We start from the raw sequence: 15919 nt of genomic DNA, 5'->3' as shown, positions 1-15919 counted from the left end.
GTCACTTAGTTCTTCCCTCCTATACTCTCTCCCATTTCAGGTTTTCCAAGTGAAAATAAAGCACACTCAAAGACAACACCGCATTCAGCACCTTGGTCCTTGGCGTTCTCCTTCTGTTCCATGGACACAAGTGCAGAGAAGTGGGCCTGATCATAGGCGAGCACCAGAGGGGAGCGGTGACACTGGCTCGCTGGGACCTCCAAGGGCAGATAGATTCCCCCAAAGGGAATAGGAGCGAATGCTGCAGCAAACCACAAAGACTGTTATTCAGGATGTCTTCTTGCCTAGAGGGCAATCCCCATGCTCCACTCTACCCAGTGAGCTCCCCTTTCACTCACTCTAACCCCTGGTTAATCATTCTTTCTTAAGTTTCTTAAGAATCCTCATCAATTAACCCCAACTGCTTTGCATTCAATCTCTATAGAGAATTTTGCAACATGTATATCTTGTCTCTCCCCAAGGGTCCATATAGCCCCTTCCTTCCCTCCTCCCAGTGCTTAGCCCAAGGCTCTGCAAACAGAAGGTGCTCAGGGCAGGGAGGACTGACTCACCTTCCCCTCCAGAGTCCCTCAGCATGGTGTCAGCCACGACGACTATGGGCCTCCTAAGCACATGGGCAAGGACAAAGACGTGGAATTCTTCTAGGCTCTCATATACAGGCTCCTCTGAACTCTCCACCCTGGAGTTGCAGGAGGGGAGACAGTGGAAGGGGTACAGCGGAGGGGAGAGGGAGGAAAATAAAACAAGACACCCCTGAAGACCAGTCCCACAAAGAGGAATGTCCTTTCCTGGTTTTCTAATCTTAAGGCTGCCATGGACATAGCTGATTATTTTATGCTACCATGGCTATTTCTATTCCTATTTCAGAGATGAGGAAATCCAAGAAAGATTTGAAGGCCTGGGCTAAAGTAGTGTTAGGAATCTGGAAGTAATCCCTTGGTTAAAACCAATCTTGCTCAATAGCCTTCCCCAATCTGCTTTATCCTATAGCTCAGGACACAACTGTGTAGCCTCACTTGACCACTTTATCACTTCCACCACAACCGCCCACACATGCATCAAGTCCTACCAAAAAAGGGGGGGGAAAAAAAAAGGAAACAAAAATTCCTCTTCCTACGTTCCCTTACGTGAAAAAGAGCATCTCACACCTCACCATATCTACCTAGTAGCCTAATCACAAGTCTGAAATAGTTACTCTTCTTTATCTCTCATCTTAATTAATCACCTAGCTTGACCAATTCCACCTCTTCTTACCTGTCTCTTGCGTCTCTCTCCTCCCACCTGTCTGCAACCCACCACTCTTGATCACACCCGTGGCCTGTCTCCTGGATTACTACAACCACACCCAGTCTCACTGTCCTCTTCTTCATCAGCCACTCTGCTAGCAGTGTGTTCAAATACACGAATTTGCTCCTATCACCCACGTATACACAATTCAGTGGCTTCCTGCCGCCTGCAGCAACATGATTCAATATGGAGTATTTGGTACAAACGCAGATTTCTAGGCCATAGCTCAGTCCAACTCAACTGAAGTTCCTTAGGGTGGGGGCCCCCAAATCCACAACTTTAGCAAGCCTCCCAGATTATTCTTATGCACACTGAGGTCTGGATAGGTTATAATTTTTAACTTTGTGTTACAGAAAATTTCAAAAATTTAAACATTCAAAACTATAAAGAATATTATACCTAAACTCTCATGTAACCATCACCCAGCCTCAACAATTATAAAACACATGGTCAGTGTCGTTTCATCTAGACCTTGATCTATTTCACTATAAACCCCCACTCCAACCCATCAGATTATTTTGAATCAAATCCTAAACATCATATCATTTCATCCATAAATTTTTCAGTTTCTATCTCTAAAAAAAGAGAGGACTCCTATTAAAAACAACTACATAATCATTAATATCAGACTTTTTAAAAAATTTAATAATAATTAAACACATAGACATTGTTCATGTTTCCCCAACTATCTTATAAACGACCATATGTTTCCACTGGCTGATCTGTCTAAGAGTGTTTAAACTTGGGTTCTCTCTCCTTTATTATTTTCCTTGCAATATATTTATTGAGAAAACTGAGTCATGTCCTGCAGTTTCTCCAAGTCTGGACAGGACAGGGTACAACAGAACCCTCAACATGGCACACATGACTCTAGTTATCCAGTCTTGTCTAGCGCTCTAGACCATGTACCCTGTATACTGCAATGCCCAACTACTTGTAGTTCCCAGAACATAGCATGCCATTCTTACACCCTTCTGTATCCTTGCCACAGCCCCTCTCTTTCCTTCTGATAACCTCTTGGCACGAAGTTCTTTGGATGCTGAGGACTCAGTAAAGACTACTTCCTGGGGCACCTGGGTGGTTCAGTGGGTTAAAGCCTCTGCCTTCGGCCCAGGTCATGATCCCAGGGTCCTGGGATCGAGCCCTACATCAGGCTCTCTGCTCAGTGGGGAGCCTGCTTTCTCCTCTCTCTCTCTGCCTGCCTCTCTGCCTACTTGTGATCCTGTCTGTCAAATAGATAAATTAAATCTTAAAAAAAAAAAAAAAAAAAAAAGACTACTTCCTTCCTACTCCCCTGCTGAGCCACACTTACCCACCACAGTTGGCTCCATTGGTACCTAGATGCATGCGGGGTTCACTTGAGGCAAGCTTGATCAGCTCATTCCATTCCTTCTGCCATTCGTCCTCTGTGTACACCAGCCCTGACTGTGAAAGACAAGCAGGGGAGAACAAGCAGTTAAAGACCAGGTTCATGAGGCAGCAGCAATTCTAACTCACTCACACTGCCCCACTCCCTATCCTCTTAGCACTTGGCTTATAATATGTACTACAAAGTCAAGTCTCTTCTCCCTTTCCTAGTCAAGGTCCACAATTTCTCTCACAGTTCTTTTTCTTCCATTCTTTTCCAGCCCACTTCGGTCCAGCTTGTTTCTGTCCTCCAGCCTATACGCCTTACCCCACTTATACCACTTCATCTAACTGACTCTGGCAAAGGACAATGACCTTCTAATTGCCAAACTCAGCAGACTCTTTGGTTTTCATCTTTCTTAGTCTTCATGTAGCATTTCAACTCCTCATTAAACTTTTTTCTCCCTCAGCTTCTATAACTTCTCTCTCAACTCTGTCCAACCCTAACAATATTGGGTTTGTGTCAACAATATTAGCAGCCTTAGCTCCTTCTGGGTGATCTCTTCTACTGCCATAATCTCTTCTACTGCCATCTATACTCAGAATGCTAAAATCTCCCTCTCCATCCCAGGCCTCCTCTTAATTTCTATATTCACATCTAGCTGCCTACTGAAGATTGCCAACTGCCCTTGACTGCCTCAAAGTCTATACAGTTGAAACTGAACTCTTGGACGCCTGGGTGGTTCAGTGGGTTAAAGCCTCTACCTTCGGCTTGAGTCATGATCTCAGGGTCCTGGGATTGAGTCCAGCATCAGGCTCTCTGCTTGGTGGGGAGCCTGCTTCCCCCTCTCTCTCTGCCTGCCTTTCTGCCTACTTGTGATCTCTGTCTGTCAAATAAATAAATAAAATCTTTGAAAAAACCAAAAACTGAACTCTTGCAAAACCCACTCTTCTTCCTGTATTCTTGCCTTAGTGAAGAGCACTGAATATCACCCACCATCCAAGCCAGAAACAAGGGACTAACTGAAGACTCCTCTCTTTTACCCACCCCACACCTGATCTCTTAGTCAACAATTATTAAGCATGAACTACTGCAATGGTCCTTAACTGGTTTTACTACTTCCAGTCATGCATTCCACTGATCCATTTTCTACAATATTACCAAAAAGATTTTTCTAAAATTAAAATCTGATGTTTGCTTCCTGTTATAAATCATTTTAAGAATCATCATGACCTGGGGTGCCGGGTGGCTCAGTTGGTTAAGCGTCTGCCTTTAGCTCAGGTCATGATCTCAAGGTCCTGGGATCATGTCCCACATCAGGCTCTCTGCTCAGGGAGTTTGCTTTTCCCTCTGCCCCCTGCCCCACCTCATGCTCCCTCTCTCTCTCAAATAAATATAATTTTTAAAAAAGAACCATCACGACCTATTAAATATAGTTCAAAATCCTTAAGCAAAGCATACGAAGTCCACTTCCTGGCCCTACCCACCTCTCTAATACATCATTTACTTAACTGTAGTTCCCTGAATGCACTGCACTGCTTTATACTTGAGCCTCTGTCTAGCTTGTTCTTTCTGCTTGGAGCAACCCACCCCCTATCCACCTGGTGACCAATTTCACAACTGTCAGGGCAGAACTCAAGTATTTCTTTCTTTCTTTTTTTTTTTTTAAGATTTTATTTATTTATTTGACAAACAGAGATCACAAGTAGGCAGAGAGAGAGAGGAGGAAGCAGGCTCCCCGAAGAGCAGAGAGCCTGATGTGGGACTCCATCCCAGGACCCTGAGATCATGACCTGTGCCAAAGGCAGAGGCTTTAACCCACTGAGCCACCCAGGAATCCCTCAAGTATCTTTTCTATAAAGCCCTTCCTAAATCTTCCTGGTAGACCCACTCTTTCCTTTGTGCCCTCCCTCCTCAACTGCTATACAGCCTTTATCACAGTACCAAAGTAACCTATTACTTTGGTACAATTATGTATTTACATGTCCATCTCCTCCTACTACTCTTAAGGGCTGGGACCATGTTTCAGGCAATATGCTAGTGTCTACGATGTGATCAGTAATTAATAAATAGATGCTGAGCAAAACTATAATTTTTATCAAAGGAATGGGAAAAGTGGTACAAACAATTTAAAAATATCATTTGCAGGTGCCTCGTTAACGCAATAGGTAGCACATCAGTCTCATAACAATATCATTTGCCTTTAGGATGTATATGGTAATATGACAGACAAGTCTATGTTATTCATTGTATTCAGCTTACATTGGTATTTAAATGAGCTTATAAGGCTTAAACACACTCTGACAGTAGAAAGAATCACACTGAAAACGTGAGGGGCATGAGCAGCAAAATTTAAGAAGAATTAAAGAGCTGTTGTAAGCACATTTTAGTTTATGTTTTGTTTTTTTTTTTTTTTAAGATTTTATTAATTTATTTGAGAGCTAGCACATGAGCAGAGGGCAGAAGGAGAGGGCGAGCTCCCTAAGCAAGGAGCCCAAGGCCAGGCTTGATCCCAGGACCAAGGGATCACAACCTAAAGGCAGATGTTTAAGGGACTAAGCCACCCAGGCGTCCACATTTTACTTTAATAATAAAAAAAAGACAAAGCTATGTTCTCTTTGTAAAATGCTGTATCGAAGCTTTTCAATTAAATATTGAAATACACTGAAAAAAAAAAAGAAATACACTGAAATATACTGTATATTTATGTACAGTATATACTGTATATTTATATACAGTATTTACTGTACATAAATATACAGTATATACTGTATATATTGATTGGTCAGTACATACTGACTAGGCACTCTGGTCACTCTTCCTCTCACCTATTTCAGCTTCCTGTTTTCATACACAAAGCCACTAGGTGGCGTACGCTGCCAACATGAAACCTTCCCTACTGGGTTTTTTGTTGTTGTTGTTATTGTTTATTTATTTAAATAATCTCTACACCCAACATGAGGCTTAAATTCATGACCCTCCCAGGTCAAGAGCCACATGTTCTATCTACTGAGCCAGCCAGGTGCCTCCATCCTCATTGGGCTTGACCACTAATTTCAACAAAAAACAAGGCCTGGGAAATCAAAACCAATTTAGTTTGTTTGGTGTTTGGTCCTTATTAAAAGAAGACCCCCCCAGTCCCTCATGCCTCCCTCTATTCTCATGCCCAAGGTGCAGTATAATGCCATAAACAGTCTCAACTAAATCAATTCTCTAGGCTACATTTCCAGTATGGAACTTTTAATGTGCTGAGCAAAAGGAGTAAAATATTGTTCCTTTGACAGCCGCTATTCTCTATGCATGTATTTCCACTGGGGACTTTGAGGGGGAACAGGTGGCTGACCAAGAACAGAACTTGGGTATTTCTAGGTCTCCTAGCTAAATCCATAATAATCTAACCCCACCTTTAAAATTACTACAATAGCTTAAGAGCTGGAATTGGGCATGCCCATTCTCTGACTGTTGCTGTCACTTTGACTTAATAGCTGAATGCTCTCGTTTGGTCTTTTCTTGACTGTGGAGTGGTCAAATGTAAGGTTAGGGATGGTGTGAGTTAAATAGTGAAGAAGGCAAATTTTCAGCTGGCTCTAGTTTAAGCAAAAGAAGCTCTCCACAAGGTCCAGGCCAGCTCACCGGGAAGCCATGGGACCTGGCAATAATAAAGAATGCCATCTACTTGGCCTTGCCCCTGTGCATTTATTTCCCCTCAGGAACCCTCTGGAGCAGACTAACTGATCAAACACACCATTCTGAGCTTAATACCATCCCAATTTTAACAATTGGGTTCTTTGTTTTTAAGACAGAAACAGGACATGTTCCACCTTCGTATTTTAATCTTCAGGATATAAAATTCTAATAACTTAAAAGAAAAAACCTCTTAGTTCTATATAATGGCCAGTTATGACAGAGCAATAAAAGGTGACAAGAAAGACGATGGAAAGAAAGAGGGCAGTATCTGAAGAGACAGTCCCATATTTATGCTAGAGCACCCAGCTATATACATGGCAAAAAACCACCAGATACTCACAAAGAGCACAAGATAAACACAGAAGACAGAGCGAGAACCAGGAGAAAAGAGGAAGACCTGTTATCTTTATGTAAGTGGACAGTGTCATTATTAAAGTGAGGGGTCAGCAAACTCTTTTATTGCTCTGTCATAACCGTAGCTAGTAAATCTTTTAGGCTTTTTGGGCCACATGCAACTACTTGACTCTGCTGCTCTTCTAGTCTCCACAAGGCAAGCATTAAACATAAACAAACATACATAAATGAATGGGCAGGGCTGTGTTCCAATAAAACTTTTTTTTTTTTAAATAAAACTGTTGGTGGGATTTGTCCTACAGGCCATAGTTAGCTCAACCCTTGTTACGGGGATGGAAACAAACAGTCTATTGTTACTTTCTTATACAAAAGCAGTCTCAACATCTGCTAAATTTCTGAGAAGTACCATTCAAACTCAGTGTAACAGGCACATTTTTAAAATTTTTAAACAAACAGGGTATGTGAAAAGCAAGTAGTATATACAGCCAACGGAATTTTTAAGCATTTAGCATTTCTATAAGAATTGAAAACATAGGGCGCCTGGGTGGCTCAGTGGGTTAAGCCTCTGCCTTCAGCTCAGGTCATGGTCTCCGGGTCCTGGGATCAAGGCTGGCATCAGAGCCTGCCTCCCCCTTCTCTCTCTGCCTGCCTCTCTGCCTACTTGTGATCTGTCTCTGTCAAGTAAGTAAATAAAATCTTTAAAGAAAAAAATAGAATAGAAAACGTTAAGTCCCTAAAAACTGGTCTAGCATTATCATAAGCAAAACACCCCCAAACAATACAAAAATCCTGTGGACCTGTCAGATCTTATTTTGTAAAAGATTACTACTGGAGACTTGCTGAGCATCTTTCAGGTGAGAAGCACATTGTTAGCTGCCTCCTCTATGGGTCTCAGCTTCTCCATGCTAGTTCTCAGGACTCTATCAGAAAGGCATGGGCCCTGTGGTGTCTTCTGCATTTCCTACAACTTCCAGGATTACAAGGGGAGTGCCACCAATTAAGCACCAGGAGACACTGCCTGTTGGTACGCACTGAACATTTCCTATAGCCAACTCTGGAGGACAAGGTGCTCCCACCCAAACTCCCTCACCTCTTTGTTCTGCTGTGTCTGCTGCCACCTCCAGCGCCGTTTTAATGCCTCCTTCTCAGCTCCCTTCTCCATCAGTGCATACAAAGCTTTCCGCAGCATCAGGTCCCTATCGTGGAAACCCCACATGCCTGTGGCAAGGAAACATACAGCAGGATACCTTACCTTTATTAATTATGATGCACATACCCTAGTAGCAAGGATATCAGGCTTAAGGCCAGGTTCAAAGAAACCCCTGTGACTTAGGGGAGAGGTGAAAAGATGTTCCTACTCTGGAGGTTCAGAAACTTCGGGAACTTACAAGTGGGGGATACACCACATCCTACAAACTCCTGACAGAAAGCCCCTTACTAATATGCAAGTCTAATAAACTAAAATCCAGAGTAACAGCAGAAAAGATGGGTCTGGCACATGACAATCAGCATCAAAGCTAGAGGGAGGGTTGGAAAATGAGGACTTTTTTAAAATCTAAGGCAAAAAACATATTAAATTATAAATAAGTTTTATAATTAAACAAATCTCACAAAAACTGATGAAAACATCTTTTTTAAATACCAAAAGAATAAATATTAAGGAGAATAATATACACATAGAGCTTTATCCTGCTTACATACTTGCTGCTCAATACTTCTGCAGGGTAGCTCTCCAAGTGGGACCCCTGCTAAATCCTATGTTCTACATATGTTCCCTGAACAAGAGACTGAAAAGCCAGGGCAGGGCTCTCTTCCAACCCCTCCTGCATGCCCACGCCCATGCACACGCACACACACACACACACACACACACACACATGCTATACGATCACTTCTGCCTATGATCAAGGTTAGTGGATTAAATCCTGCACATGAGATCTAAATTCTGTTGCTTTCTTTCTGAGGGTGTGGAACACCATTTTCAAGACTCACCCAGAGAGGCTGCATGCAGGAGGCAGTTTCCATCCCCAGTAGTTGCCAAAGGAAGCAGCCTCTGGCAGGTAGGCTCGACACTCACCCACCAGTTCAAACGCCCTACAGAAACAGGAGGAAAAGGAGAGGAGCAGATTATCCATAAAGCCCTTCCCACTTCCCGAGCTCTCTAACAGACTCCAAACTTGCCTCCCCTAGGAAGCCAACCCAGAATGCTGCTACTCCTTCTATCTTCTTCACTTACACCTAGTCAATCAGAACCTGAAGAACATGATTGGTGAGATCAGCAGTTCTTACATGGGGACCCCTGATCTAACCAATATCCAAGGGGACATTTGGCAATATCTAGAAATATGTTTGGTTGTTACAACTGGTCGGGGGATGCTACTGGCATCTAATGGGTAGAGGCCAGAGAGATTGCTAAACAAAATATAATGTACCAGGCAGCTCACACAATAAAGAATTATCTGGTCCTAAATGTCAACAGTGCTGAGACTGAGCAAGTCTGGGTTAGATGATGGGGCCCAGGTCATAGGTTGAAATCTGTGTTGGTCACCTGGTCTGACTCTGACTCCTTCACTCTGCTCAGGAGACCAGTAAACATCATAACAATGAAGCTCAGCACAAATCCATCATCAGTAAAAGAAAAACAACCCAAAGCATGTATTCACAGGGTCACGTAGGTATCATCTGCACATATGACAGCATGTCGGCTTGTATGTAGTAGGACTTTAAAGACATGTGCAACAAGATAGCACATGAAACACCTTAGAAAATGAGCCTCGGGACGCCTGGGTGGCGCAGTTGGTTAAACGACTGCCTCCGGCTCAGGGCGTGATCCTGGAGTCCCGGGATCGAGTCCCACATCAGGCTCCCAGCTCCATGGGGAGTCTGCTTCGCTCTCTGACCTTCTCCTCGCTCATTCTCTCTCTCACTGTCTCTCTCTCAAATAAATAAAATAAAATCTTAAAAAAAAAAAAAAAAAAAAAAGAAAATGAGCCTCGATTCTGTCTAGTCATCCCTCTTCCCATTATTCACATGAGGAAAATATTTTGTGAATCACACTTCAAAGTCTCCTTGAATTACTGAAAAGTCAACAGAAAGAAAAACTGACCTATAATCTCACTAGCTAGGTAACTTGCTAACTTTTTAAAAAAGTATAGAGAGGCACACAGTTACTACAGAAGGGTGCAAAAGAAAAATGCAAGCTTCTTTCCCATGCCCCCACCTACCAGCCCCCAGCCTTTCTTCTAAGAAGTTTAACACCTGATTAGCTTTTCCCAGAATTCAAGCAGCCTCGCCCCACCATATTAACTAATTTTAACAGTAATTTAAGACAAATTTAACTGTAAAGGCAGATAAATCTTTGGGGAAAGCTCATGTAAACAAATGGGACTTTTAAATTAATCACCATTGTGCATCATCTGTAGTATTGGTTCTTTCTGGTCACAAGGGTGTTCCAGAGCCAATTATAATTTATTTCTATTTTTTTCTCCATGTATGGATTTTTGGGTACTAATTCCTGGGCCTTTCATGTGTATATCTGGTTTCCCTTCCATCATATGGGAAATTTCTGGGGTAAAGTGTCTAATTTTATGTGATACGGTGAGTGCTGTGAAATGTGAAAGCCTCACAATTCACAGACCTGTACCCCTGGGGCAAATAATACATTACATGTTAATAAAAATAATTTTTTAAAAGAAGTGTCCAATTTGTGTCCCAAAAAGAAGCACCTAGCTCAGTACATGTTGATCTGACCAACTCATGACTTTGCAGTCAGCTCCCAGACTTAAACTAGAAGCTACTGGTCAAGGCCAGCCCCTCCATGTGGCTGCCTACCAGTGCAGAGCAGAGGGAAAAGCCCATGAAAAAGAGCACTCACTGACCTGCCTGTTCCAAGGCAACCAGCATGGACTGTTCAATAAGGTCTCTCTCTATGAAGCTGCGGAAGTCTTCATTGTACACAGTGAGATCTGGAAGCTGGAAGGCACAGATGGGCATTTCCAGGGGGTGCTCACTGCTCCCCCCACCCCCACCATTGGAGGAGACATGGGACCGGGCCAGGGAAACAATGCTGGAGCTGGCGTGGGAGATGCCCCTAGACAGGCGTTTTTCTGCAATGAGAAACGGAGTTACCTTAGAACATACACAGCCCAGAGAACATTCCACTCATGTGGTGATGATTACCCCTTGACAAGGCAGGGAAAAACTGTGAGTCCAACTAGCTACCAAATTTCCCAACCCTCTTTCTAAATCCAAATGTAAGTAGGGAAATATGGAGAGTATAGTATTTTTGCAGGCACTTATATTAGCACCAAATATACATTCCTCTTTCCACCCTTTTTAAAAAATTTGCCTGAACTTCTCCCCATGACTCTGTCTTCTTTCACTTCCATTTCCCAACATAATAGGGACTCATTCATTTGGCAACTTGGTCACTGATAGGAAAAAGAGGCAATAAGGGAAATGGGGTTTCATTTTGCTAGACTGCATCAAATAATCACTCTGATAATTTTCACAGTTTTGGAGAATATAGGAAAGACTTTCCATTACAGAAAATTAATGATAAGGGTGCCTGGGTGGCTTAGTCACTTAAGCATCTGCCTTTCACTCAGGTCATGATCCCAGGGTCCTGGGATTGAGCCCTGCATCGGGCTCTCTGCTCAGCAGGAAACCTGCTTCTCCCTCTGCCTCGGCCTCTTTCTCTCTCATGAATAAATAATCATAAAAAAAATTAATGGTAAATCTTACACATCTGGAAACTTTCTTATCTACCATTAATAGCATTTATTTACATTATTTACTATAACTTCTCTGGATTCATATTTGTCAGAAATGTATAGGTACAGTCATTCTCAATATACTAGAGAAAGACAGTAATGTACACAGTGCCCCAAATTATTTTTTTTTTAAAGATTTTATTTGTTAGAGAGAGAGCACAAGCAGGGGGAGTGGCAGGCAGACAGAGAAGCAGGCTCTCCACTGAGCAAGGGGCCTGGAGCCTGGATCCAGGACTCGGTCCTGGATGCAGGACTTGATCCCCAGACCCCAGGATCCTGACCTGAGCCAAAAGCAGATGCCCAACCAATTTAGTTAGTCTGTGATCATAATCTGCCCAGTGTCACATTACAATCCATTTGCATGACTTAAATTTATATATAAAGATTATCGAAAGCTAAAAATTGTGTTGGGAAGTAGTTCTTAATCCAGTACTTGCCAGAGATGGCATGCAAAGTAAGTCAAGAGTTGTCTAAAGTTATTTTATAGTGATGTTATTTTTTAAACAATTTTTTTAGGTATTTAAAAAAGTATCATAAGCCCATGGTAAAAAAGCAAAACACTATCAAAAGATATAAAGTATTACAAAGAATCTCCCCTTTATTCAAAATTTCTGATTCCTTCCCCAGAGGCAACCTTTTGGATCCTTCTAGAATTTTTTATACACATAAAAACACACATAGCTTTGGGTGCCCAGATGGCTCAGTCAGTTAAGCGATGGACTCTTGGTTTCAGCTCAGGTTGTGATCTCCAGGTCATGAGATAGAGCCCTGCATTGGGCTCTGCACTTGGAGTGAAGTCTACTTGGGACTCTCTCTCCCTCTCCCTCTGCCCCTCCCCCTGTGCGTGCCCTCTCTCTCTCTCTCTTGCTCTCTAAAATAAATAAATAAATCTTTTTTTTTAAAAAACCCATATAGCTTTTAAAATCATTTTTAAAATGATTTATGTTTTAAAAACATAAATAAGAACATACTATATAAACTGCACTGCATCTTACCCTTCTCAATAGATTTTAGAGACTTTAAAAACAGCACATCAGGTTCTACCTAATTCTTTCCAGTGGCTGTGAGCACTCCGCAACATAAACGATTTTATTTAACTACTCCTCCACTAATGGACATTAAATATTGTTTTCAAGCTTTTAACTTTCAAGCTTTATGCTGCATATGTGTATGTGCCCACTGAGGTCTATTTATTTAAAGGAGATATATATATATATATATATATATATCTCCACGTGCACATACACATATATGATAAATTCCTAGAAATCAAATTGCTAAGTCAAAGTATACATGCATTTCAAAATTTTGATATATACTAACAAATATTAACCTCAGAGGTAGATGGCGTGATCCTCTGAATTCTACATTTATGTACTTTATCTCGACAACTAGATTGTTCTCCTTTATCCATTTCCCTCTCCGTACGTGAAAAAGGCCTTCACAGAGGGGAATACTCAAGAAACAGTGGGACAGTGCAGGGCTCCTGCACCGAAACAGACTGAGGCCACCTCTGAACAGTTTGTCTGTCAGGGGAGCGGGGAGAAGAATAGGAGCGTCTCCAAAAGATGGCTCCATTTTGGGGCGCCTGGGTGGCTCAGTGGGTTAAGCCGCTGCCTTTGGCTCGGGTCATGATCCCAGAGTCCTGGGATCGAGTCCCGCATCGGGCTCTCTGCTCAGCAGGGAGACTGTTTCCTCCTCTCTCTCTCTCTGCCTGCCTCTCTGCCTACTTGTGATCTCTCTCTGTCAAATAAATAAAATCTTAAAAAAAAAAAAAAAAAAGATGGCTCCATTTAGCAGTCCCCTCACTTCCTTTCTACTCCCGCCTACAGAAACAGCCCTCAGTTACCCCAGTACCTTGAACGATGTCATCCTGCCGCTGCAGGGTGGGTCGGGGAGGGCGGGCAGACTCTCTATCCGAAAACCCTTTCTCAGGGGTCCTGGAACCACCACTCCCTTCACTAAAGGGTGGGGGCAGGTTCCCAGCATGGACTTGACGTAGCTGTTCAAAATCACTGAGGGCAGCACTCATGTCCCAATTCTTTCCTGGCAGGAGACAAAGCAAAAAATGAAATGGGTACTCAGAGTACAGGGAAACTGGGGAAAGACATAAAACAATCACTCAAGCCACCCTCTCAAAACTAACAAGCAAAATTCATGCACATTTCCTCCATTCTCCTGTTCCTAATTTTCTTCATTAATACTTCAGTCTGCAATACCACAATTTCTTTATTTACTTGTTGTCCTTCCTAAGTCAGTTCTGTGAGCATTGAAAATCTGTGTCTCTGATCTGAAAGGGCCCACAGAGGCCACAGATAAAACAGAGGAAGCCTAAAGAAGTAGTGACTTGCCCAAATGCACAGCTAGCTTGCACCACAGAGATGTGTGACTAAAGCCCAGGTCTCTTGATTCTGAGATCCAGAGAGTGCTTAGCCTAGACATGCATGCACTATAATGTCCTATACCATACAGAACTATATACAAAGGTATAAGTACATGCATTTTTCTAAAGAAAAAGAGCTGACAGCTGTCATCAGATTACCAAAAGGAACTGTTAACTGCCCCCAAATTTAAGAATCACTACTCTACTGAAGAGAAGACCCTAAATGTCATACTGGATTTTTCTGTTGCTTTCTCCAGTTATATTATTCAGTAAATAATATATTATATGATTGTTCACATTTCTTTCTATTCTATTCCACCTGCTACTCCCTCAGTTCAATTCCTATCATCCACTGTTCCACCTCCGATCCACTCTAAAGTATCCCATGAGATAAATCTTTCCAAAGCACAGTTCTGTTCTGTTCATTTAAGTTCCAGAATCAAAACTGCTAACTGCCTGCCATTGCCTACAGAGTAAATTCTAGGCCCTTGTGTCTGACATTCAAGACTTTCTATGACCTGGCCTACTTCTCCAGCCTTTTCTCTGTGTTTCAATTTCCCTGGCTGTGAAAGTGGAGATGATTCCATGTAGGACTGTTATGAAGATCAAATGAATTAAAAGCACTGATACACAGGAAGTGTTTTTTTAAGATTTTATTTATTTATTTGACAGAGATCACAAGTAGGCAGAGAGGCAGGCAGAGAGAGAGGAGGAAGCAGGATCCCTGTGGAGCAGAGAGCCCGATGTGGGGCTTGATTCCAGGACCCTGGGATCATGACCTGAGCCAAAGGCAGAGGCTTTAACCCACTGAGCCACCCAGGCGCCCCCACATAAGGTCTTATATATGTCTTTATTGCTGTTGCTGTGATATCTTGTTATTACTCTGATTTTCCAGTTAAGCTGTATGAATCATTAATACCTGATGAATTTACTTCTGAGCCATTACATTCACCACTTGTTCCAACTCCCTTTGCTCACACCACTTCAGTGGCTCTGGCCTCTTTACTGTTCCTACAAACATGCTAAGACTGCTCCCACCTACGGCCTTTCCAACAATCTCCCCGCTGCCTGGAAGGCTCTCTTCCCAATTTATCTACACAGACAATCCCTCAACTCTTTCAGATATTTGTTCAAATGTCACATTCTTAACAAGGCTTGCCTTAACTACCCAAGTAAAAATTACAACCTGCCTCATCATTTCCCATAGCACTTCACACCTTAACACACACTTTACAATGATTTGGTTATCATGTTTATTATTTATTGATTGTTTTTCCCGCTAGAACATAAGGGCTGGGATTTTTGTTTTGTTTTGTTTTGTTCAGTACCTAGAACTTGGCACACAGTAGCTACTCAATACATATCTGTTGAAAAATGAAGGACTTTTGTCCTGACTCAACAAATAAATAAATGAATGTTTATCACACAGTTGGAAATACAGAACATGTATTGAACACTGGCTCTGTATTTGCAGTTGTGTGGTAAACTCCTTAAAATCAGCTCCTAATAGCCAACTTGTCCCAAACTGAATGTCCATCATTCTCCTTCCTAGGACTTGCTTCATCTTCTCCTTCTCTATTCCTCAAATTGGTAATGGTATCACAAGCCCTTCAGGCCAGAAAATTCCACCAGAAAATTCAGTTCCTCACTACTCAGACCCAACTACTTCTCTGCCCTCACTATCTAGTCAGTGTTTGTACTCATGAAACATCTCTCAAATCTGTTCTTTCTTGTCCATTTTTATTATTACTGTGCCCATGCAGGCCCTCAAGATTGTTCCCTGGTCTTTGGAAGAGGTTCAGCTAGTCTCTCTTCCCCTAGCATGTCCCCTTTCGAATTCGTTCTTTACACCAAAGTTAACTTTTAAAGGGAAAAGCAAGAGATAAAGACAGAAGCAGGGAGAAAATGAAGATCAGGCCCTTTGACTTCCCTTCTAAGTTCTATCTTAAATCCATCCACTTTTCTCCCTTTTGACACTACAGTAATTCAGGCCACTACCATCTCTCACCTCAACTGTAGCAACAGTCTTAACCGGGTTGATCACTTCTCTGGCCACAATCCAGTCTGTTTCACATCCTTCAGCGAAAA

At 42.3% G+C, this 15919-nt stretch overlaps 1 protein-coding gene across 2 annotated transcripts in view; it reads right to left on the bottom strand.

Moving 5' to 3' along the window:
- Positions 1–15919, bottom strand: part of OTUD7B (OTU deubiquitinase 7B) — a 57033-nt gene that overhangs the window by 8202 nt on the left and 32912 nt on the right. Inside the window, exons 3-9 of one of the 2 annotated variants that reach the window (XM_044239151.1) lie at positions 13306–13494; positions 10555–10782; positions 8669–8770; positions 7767–7894; positions 2600–2712; positions 552–679; positions 92–241 (exon numbers count right to left, since the gene is read on the bottom strand). In XM_044239151.1, the coding sequence (XP_044095086.1) occupies positions 92–241; positions 552–679; positions 2600–2712; positions 7767–7894; positions 8669–8770; positions 10555–10782; positions 13306–13494 (1038 nt within the window). The remainder of the gene's footprint in view (positions 1–91; positions 242–551; positions 680–2599; positions 2713–7766; positions 7895–8668; positions 8771–10554; positions 10783–13305; positions 13495–15919) is intronic. The other variant, XM_044239150.1, reaches the window with a different exon arrangement.

This window comes from Neovison vison, chromosome 2 (genome assembly GCF_020171115.1).
Source record: "Neovison vison isolate M4711 chromosome 2, ASM_NN_V1, whole genome shotgun sequence".
In the NCBI taxonomy this organism is placed as follows: Eukaryota; Metazoa; Chordata; class Mammalia; order Carnivora; family Mustelidae; genus Neogale; species Neogale vison.
This window is presented reverse-complemented; position numbering and strand designations above follow the sequence as displayed.